Source organism: Pinus tabuliformis, chromosome 2_2 (genome assembly GCF_031772625.1).
Source record: "Pinus tabuliformis cultivar Carrire ecotype Pingquan chromosome 2_2, CPIR1, whole genome shotgun sequence".
NCBI classification, from domain to species: domain Eukaryota; kingdom Viridiplantae; phylum Streptophyta; class Pinopsida; order Pinales; family Pinaceae; genus Pinus; species Pinus tabuliformis.
Genome location: NC_142300.1, coordinates 812,637,804 through 812,645,397, shown reverse-complemented (window position 1 = coordinate 812,645,397; position 7,594 = coordinate 812,637,804). Strand labels below are relative to the sequence as shown.

The 7,594-nt window shown below is 37.7% G+C and overlaps 1 protein-coding gene across 1 annotated transcript; it reads right to left on the bottom strand.

Moving 5' to 3' along the window:
- Positions 1-1,246: 1,246 nt before the first annotated feature.
- Positions 1,247-5,887, bottom strand: LOC149195431 (uncharacterized). The gene is made up of 2 exons (XM_089405253.1): positions 5,692-5,887; positions 1,247-5,269 (listed from the first exon to the last, which is right to left on the bottom strand). The coding sequence occupies exon 2, from the start codon at positions 5,069-5,071 to the stop codon at positions 1,820-1,822; it is 3,252 nt and encodes a 1,083-aa protein (XP_089261379.1). The 5' UTR covers positions 5,072-5,269; positions 5,692-5,887; the 3' UTR covers positions 1,247-1,819.
- Positions 5,888-7,594: the final 1,707 nt, after the last annotated feature.

Here is a 7,594-nt window from a genome sequence, read left to right as displayed (position 1 = left end):
GCACACCACTAAAATTCATGTTTTTTTGAAGTTATTTGAGAATTTCCAGCTTGGTACCACTGGGTGCTGATACAATGGTGTAGCATAGGATGCCTTAGCATGAACTACTGTTGCTTAAGATTCAAAATGCAGGTGTCGTACCACTCAACCAATGGGTGGTGGAAAACCATAAACAATCATATTAGAAACACTGAAATGTATCTCATAAAAGCCTCATGCAAAGAATGTTAATGATTGAGAACACGGCAAGCTTGGTGTCATTTATAACAAACAAGATTACGGGTTTGCAGCTCTTCTAAGCAAAACAACCTCAAACTCTGCCAAGTACCTCCATTGAAGAGAGCTTGACATGTAATTTCAAATGGTGAAACTCCACTCCGGACAGCTAAAAACAAACTCTGCCAAGTACCTTCATTGAAGAGAGCTTGACATGTAATTTCAAATGGTGAAACTCCACTCCGGACAGCTAAAAACAGTCCCAAACGATCCCGATCAGCATAGAGACAGACCACCTATTCTAACCTCAAGGTTGCGATCTCAAGGCCAGCTGAAATTCAAATTGGAGATAAAAAATAATGCAAGTGATAAAAGGTTCCAATTCCAGGATAACAATTTATAGGTTGACAAAAATAGATTAAGACAGGGTTACATCTCTTGTCAAGTATCTGAAACAAGAGATCATAACAAAACACCCACCTCATTCATGACCAGACGTTGAACATATAAAGGCTATATGACAAGCATCCCTACAAGATATCCATATAAAGGCCTAATACCAGCTATGCTCGCTCTGGATACTGTTGTAATTGCACCTAGTTGTGCCCAGTGATAAATAAATATTTTGACTAAATAAAAAAAATATTCCATAAACAAAAAAGTGCCCGCTAAGAATGATGCCATAATAACACCATCCAGATAATAAGGAAACCCAAACACTAGAATAAAAGTTTCTCTAGTATCAGGTTCACTTCAATTCGAATCATTAAGAATACAATTATATGATAAGGCCATATAAGTTGCCTGCCCAAAGTGACACCCTGTACTTTCTCTTTACAACATGTTCATACAATTCTCTAGCTGAAGGGTAATTCATACACTTTCCTGGTAAAAAACTGTGACAAACTTGAAAACACCACTTGGATTGTATGCATTACTAGTGCAATGCCAAGTAATGTACAGAGGTAACAAAAATATCTACGATGCTGTGCTTTCCAACTCAAAACTACATCACGGTTTTTACACACAATAGCTATCAATAACTTCAATCTTAAAAACAGCACTCCAGCAATATGGAGACTCAACATCATTCCCTTGAAAAGCTCAAAACGTGAAAGAATGGCTGGAAATAGAGTAAAAAAAACTCAACGCAAATTAAATACCCAGAATAGCTGGATTCTTTCAGATTTTGTAGCAGAATTCCTCTCATAACCTTATCGCGGAGGCAAAAATAACATCTGAAATGGCACCTCTGCTTCTTTTGCATTTTAGCAGCAAGCCACCTCCTTAAGGATAACAAGGCATTTTTTTCTAAAACGAGCTAAAATTCAATCCCATATAGTACAGACTCCATCATCAAAATATTCTTGGTTGGACGCAGAAGATAACACCCTCCAATACAGACACCAGTCCACAGGTACCATAACTTGATGTTGCAGCACGACCCACGCTTTGAATGAGGATGCGTCTGGCACCCAGGAAGGGTCTGGAGGTTGCTCTCATTAGAATTGGATTTTCACTAGAATGACATGTTCTCTTAACCAGGCTTGGCCATAAACTTCGTTTCTCTGTAATCAAGTTACCATCCTTACCTTCTTCCAGATTATGAAACTGACTGAGATTGATTTCCTTCTGCAAAATTTGCATTGAGAAACTTTGCCACAAAAGCCCACATCCTGTACACATCTTCAAAATTGGTTAAAAAGCCAAGAGATGCAGTTACAACTTCCACTCGAATTGTCACATTTTTGCCTTCATAACGACCATTGGCCATGGGCTTACAGAAAGAAGTATTATTTGAATCCAAGGCTTCCTGGAGTTCTGCATAATTTTCCATCAAACGAAGATGACTAAGGAAACCCAAGCCAAGGGAGATCCTATTTTTCTCTGCAAGTTTCTGTACCAGTTCTGGATTGATTAGAGTTCCACTATGATCATATAGATTGAAAGCTACTGCTGCACCTCTATCATACCTGATCTTTGGTCCATATATGCGCACAAGATTAATGCTACCATCTGGACCAGGATGCTGAAGTTGCAACAGAGACGTGACAAGCCAGTTGATAAGATACCTCAGCCTCAAAGTTGTTTTATTAAGGCCCAACATGTCTACATGGTCCAGATGCTTGCAGATGAGCTGAGGTTCCCTCCTGATCCATTGTTCCTCCTCTGCTACTTCCATAGTATTTGTGATTCCATCGTCTTGGTAATAGTATGCAGCTTCAGATTCCTCCCCACTCTGTTCAAAATCTATTTCCTTTTCTCTATGTTCTTCCAAGCTATATGGCAGTCTTCTGCTGCTGCCACTAAATCTATCTTCTTCCAAACCTGAAAATCTGTCACTATAAAATTTGTCTTCCTCCCTTCTACCCAGAAGTCTGAATGCCCCCTCTGTTTCTCGTCTTATAAAGCTTTCCTTTGTTTTGCATCCACCCTCCACCAATTTCTGCTTGCTTCCAACTGTTAAGCAAACTTTTCCTGGTTCTCTTGCACCATTCCCTAGGCTAGCAGTCATATTTTGAATACTGTCTTTTGCAGATGGACCCTCAATAATGAGTGTATCTCCATTGATACTTGTTGTTTCATCACAAATTCCTTGAGAGATTTCTTCTGTGGAGCAAGTACTCGGTTCAAGATTATGACCTCCATCTGTGTCAGCACTATCTGGTTTGCAACCACCAGAAACAGAGTCTTGAGTGTCTAAGTTGAAAGTTATCTTCATCTGTTTTGGGAATCTTTGTGAATGCGTCCTTCTAGAATGTCCCATTTCATCTTTAGACAGAAGTTTATGCCCTTCACTGCATTCATGTGTAACAACATTGCCATTTGTTTTGGTGTGCTCTGTATCTGTCTCCGAAATTTCTTGTCTGCTGCCAAGAGATTCCCTAGTTTTGAATGTTACAGATTTTGCTTGTGTTCCTTCTTTAATCTGATTGTGAAAAAGAATCTTCGATTCAGTAGATTCCTCATTATTACCTCTTAAACAAGAATGGGTTTCTGCATATTTATTTGATGCGAGAGGATTCATGTTACTGGAATCTGATCCATTATTAACAATATCTTGTGAAACGGATGAAAGTGCTGCATCAAACGACATTATTTCACTCTTGATTTCTGGATTCTGCTTCTCTTCATCATAAATGGGGCCATTTCCAGCAGCCTCCCTTGAAGATCTCCTTGCAGTTGCAGTGGATGATTGTATGCATCTGGTTCTATTAGAGATACCATCATGCAGCTGACGTAAGCCAAGCTTTCCAAAAGGGCTTTTTCTAGGATTAACTGAAGTTTTAGGGGCAACTGGACTTTCACCCAAATCTATACACATCAAATTCTCATTATCTTCTTCACTAAAAACTGGACTTTTCATAATCTCTTCTACAGAAATGTCATCCATCTCATCACAAACAGTACTAGCTCCATCCTTATCAGAACTATTATCATAGCCCATTTCACTTTCAAATACATCTCTTACATGCACTGATGAGAATGGACCAGAAAATGCTGGTAACTGAGATCCCCCGTGAAGCTCAATGCCACAGTCATCATCGTCAAGACCGCTTTCATTGCTTCCATCCTCCTCCTGTGCTGTAGCATCACGACCCTCTGGAATATCACTAAGGTATTGAGGAGAAACTGGAATGATCCTCACCATTCCAGTTCCCGTGGTACTTACTTTATTCTGGAGACAACCCAGAACAGTATTTTTTATGAAAAGACATCCAAAACCTGTTGGGTCTGAACCAAATACCTTGTAAAACGACGTGATAATAAATTCTGGCCTAAAGAGGGACAGTCCAAGAGAATCCATATCCTTTGGGCCCAAGGCACCTGCATCAAGCAATACATGCCACCTGTTCTGCTGTGCCAGAGACATCCACTGGTAAGAATACTTAGCTCCAGTCACCCTAGACTGGACAGGAAACACAAAGGGTCCTTTTGCAGAATCCTTTTTCCTCTTTTTCTTATGCTCGAGCTGTTTTCTAAGCCCTGCACTACACAGCCGAAGTGTTGGCCACTTGAACCAAGCACTTTGTATTTTGGCACCCTTCTCTCTGGCAGTCTGAGCCATCCAGTTAAGAGATTCACTTTCATCAACAAACATGGTTAACAGCCTTCGATTTTGGTGAATTGGATATGCCTCTGCAAGAAATTTGAAGGCAGAGCCCCTACTCACAGTGAACACCATGCTATACTCACTCTGAGGAATACTGAGATAATCCATGATCCTACTCCGAACATCATGTTCAGCAGTACCTTCCTCTGGTATTCCATTTAATGCATGCGAGCTCAAGCTCGCAGATATCTCGGACAACCCAAATGAAGAAGATTCCCAAAGCTGTAATTGTTGCAGGTAAGAAAAAAGCCCAAATCCGCAATAATCCAAGCAGACCTTCAAATTCTCTTCGAGATGCCCATACTCATCACTCCTAAACTCGTCCACCTTCTCAGTACTTTCATACCTTGGGTACATTTTCTTGAACTTGGCATAGGCCTCATCCAACACAAGAATGCTCTCCTCGCTATCAAAAACCCTCTCCGCAGCCTGTGCAGTGGCTGCCAAGAAATCTCTCTGAGCTTTCAAACGAACAAGAGTCCTGGAATGCAAGATTCCATCTTTAGCTTCCATGGGCACCGAAGATGATTCCTCTTCATCCTCTGCCAACAAAGTCTGTGACTTTGACAGGAACCCATCCTCCGCTGCTTCTTCCAGTGCTTCTCTCAGCTTCATCTCCTGCAACTCTTTAAGCGCCGAGGGCATATCGGGTGCCCCACCTGATGATCTCCCCTTCCGCTTGCTCTTGTTGAATATCAAGGCAGCGCAGAGGGATATGGACTTCCATACAGTGAGATTCATTGTTGCTGCAGCTGCCCCCCACAAGGGCACCACAGCCCTACAAGAGGATTCACTACACCTCTAATCCCCAAGTGAAAAACTAGGAAATTGTCAGAACGCAAAAGATCAAAGAGCCCTCGTTAGCCCATGTGAGAGACCAAATAACAGACTTCCGAGAGGGTACCACAGCCCTAAAAAGAGGACACCGTAGCCCTGATTCTCAAAATGCAAAGCCAGGAAATGGATACCTCAGAACCAGAAAAATATCAAAACTAACAGTTGCCTAAACTGGGGAAACCATAAAATGCAAAAGCAACAGATTGAGAGAAAAAGCTCTGGTCAGGCCATCGTAAATGCCAACAACACCTCAAAAGCAGGCCTTGATCTCAAGTGGGGAGCCAGAATATGGGTATCTCACAGCCTTTCAAATCCTCCAAAACAAGGGCCACTCATATGAATTACAGAGAGAGAAAAAAGCCCTTTCTTGTTTCCCAAAAATACAGAAACCATAGTTGACTTCCAATGGGAATACCCACAACCTTAACACACACCGTGTAGAACACGGAATTCCAGAGACCACTCTGCCATGATCACAGAAAAACATAGACAAACTAAAACAAATAACGGGATCCTGTATGTACCTGAGCTTCAAATCTATGACTTTAATGGCGGAGAAGGGCCCAGAGGATCTCTACCAGTCAAATTTCCGCCTCATAAGCTGCTCCATCGCTCTGAAACGATATTTGTGAAGATACCCAATACTCTCCTCTTCTCAATACTCTCTTTCTCCTCCTCCTCTTGTATGCCATTGCCCATTTCCTCTGTTTCTGCTCCCGCTGCCAATGTTTCACACCGCCGTCATAGGATAACAAATACGTATAACGTACATTATACGTAAACGTCCGTACTGGTATACGATGACACGTGTCGTGTAAAATAAGGCAGATTTTTCAATAGAGTTGACTGGATGGAAAATCTCTTGGCGGGGAATCTGACGGTTGAGATCTCTGCCTCGATCGAAGGGCTCATTCTGTGCAGTCAGATCATAGTGCCAAATCTTACTGTACTCACCCTGTAAAGTCAGATACCTGTTGAAAATCTGTATATTCAAACACTACTTGTTTTAGACAAACAGGACTGGAGGCCAGGGGAAATCTATGAAGTTACTGGTGGGGGTCCATGAAATTAGTTGGGTTGTGGTACCCTATTGCTATATTGGTGGAAGTTGTTTGTAATATAAATGTGTTTTTATTCTGATTAGGTTGCAGTTTTAGTGATAATGGTGGGTATTTATTTGATTAATTTAAATTTAATTTATGAAATTATAATATATTTAATTTTTTTAAATAATATTTATATTAATTTAAAAAAAAATAATATCGTTAATTGGGGTTATTTTGGATAGTTGAGGAATGGTTATTTATTTATTTATTTATATTTATTTTTGTTAGAGATTCAAATTTTCACTCACGATATGTTATTGGAGTTTAAATGTTGTTAACGATATATTTATGCTTTTATTTGTACTTATATTTATTAGATATGTATCAATATATATAAAAATATTATTAATATTTGGTTGACATTTGGAATCAATTAATGTGGTTTATTCTAAGGTCAAAATTGAAAAAATCAATCAATCTTAGAAAATAAATAGTAAGTATGCATCAAGATCAAGAGTTAACCACTAAAAATTAGTTATTAGATTAACTAAATTAATATTTAATTATAAATTAGTTATTAATCTATATTAATTAAATAAATAAATTTATAATAATATTTTAATACCAAAGTTAAATTGTATATAAAATATTAGAATATTTAAAATTTTAAAAGTTCTATTAATATAAATTAATTAATTAAATTTTTTAATTTATATTAAGAATTTAAATATAAGAGATTTCATTAAATAATAATAAAAATTAATATTTTCTGTATTCAAGCTTCTGTGATCCATAATGAATTAAACAAAGTTTTTTGGTAGAAATCACATGAGATAATTTTTTGGTTGACGCTTTTCGAACCAACAAGTGTGGTTCATCATCAAGACCAGATGAAGAGGCAGAACATGGCAAAAGCTTAAACAGAGAGCAATGTCTTATAGGCCTCGACCAAAATCTTCTAATGTAATTTCTTCCAAAAATATTTTAAATATTCATAATATTTTTATTTTTAAGTCAATAAAAATATTGGTTTTTATTAATTAATTAATTTATTTTATTTTATTTAATAAAATCTCTTATATTTAAATTTTTAATTTATATTAATAAATATATATTAATAGAATTATTAAACTTATAAATATTCTCATATTCCATATATAATTTTTAACCTTTGTATTAAATTTGTTTAATTAATTCTTAGAATATTATTATAAATTAATTTTAGATCTAAGACTTTGGTGATCCATATGGTAAATAGTAATGTCTTTCAGATTAATCACGACATTAGGATTTGGTCGATTTTTTCAAACCAACTAATGTGGTGAATCCTCATGACAAACGTGAAAAAATAGCATGGATACATCATGACCCAGAGTTAGCC

Bases quoted from the DNA above. Each gene is read 5' to 3' on its own strand.
- LOC149195431 (XM_089405253.1), bottom strand. From the start codon at position 5,071: ATGAATCTCACTGTATGGAAGTCCATATCCCTCTGCGCTGCCTTGATA.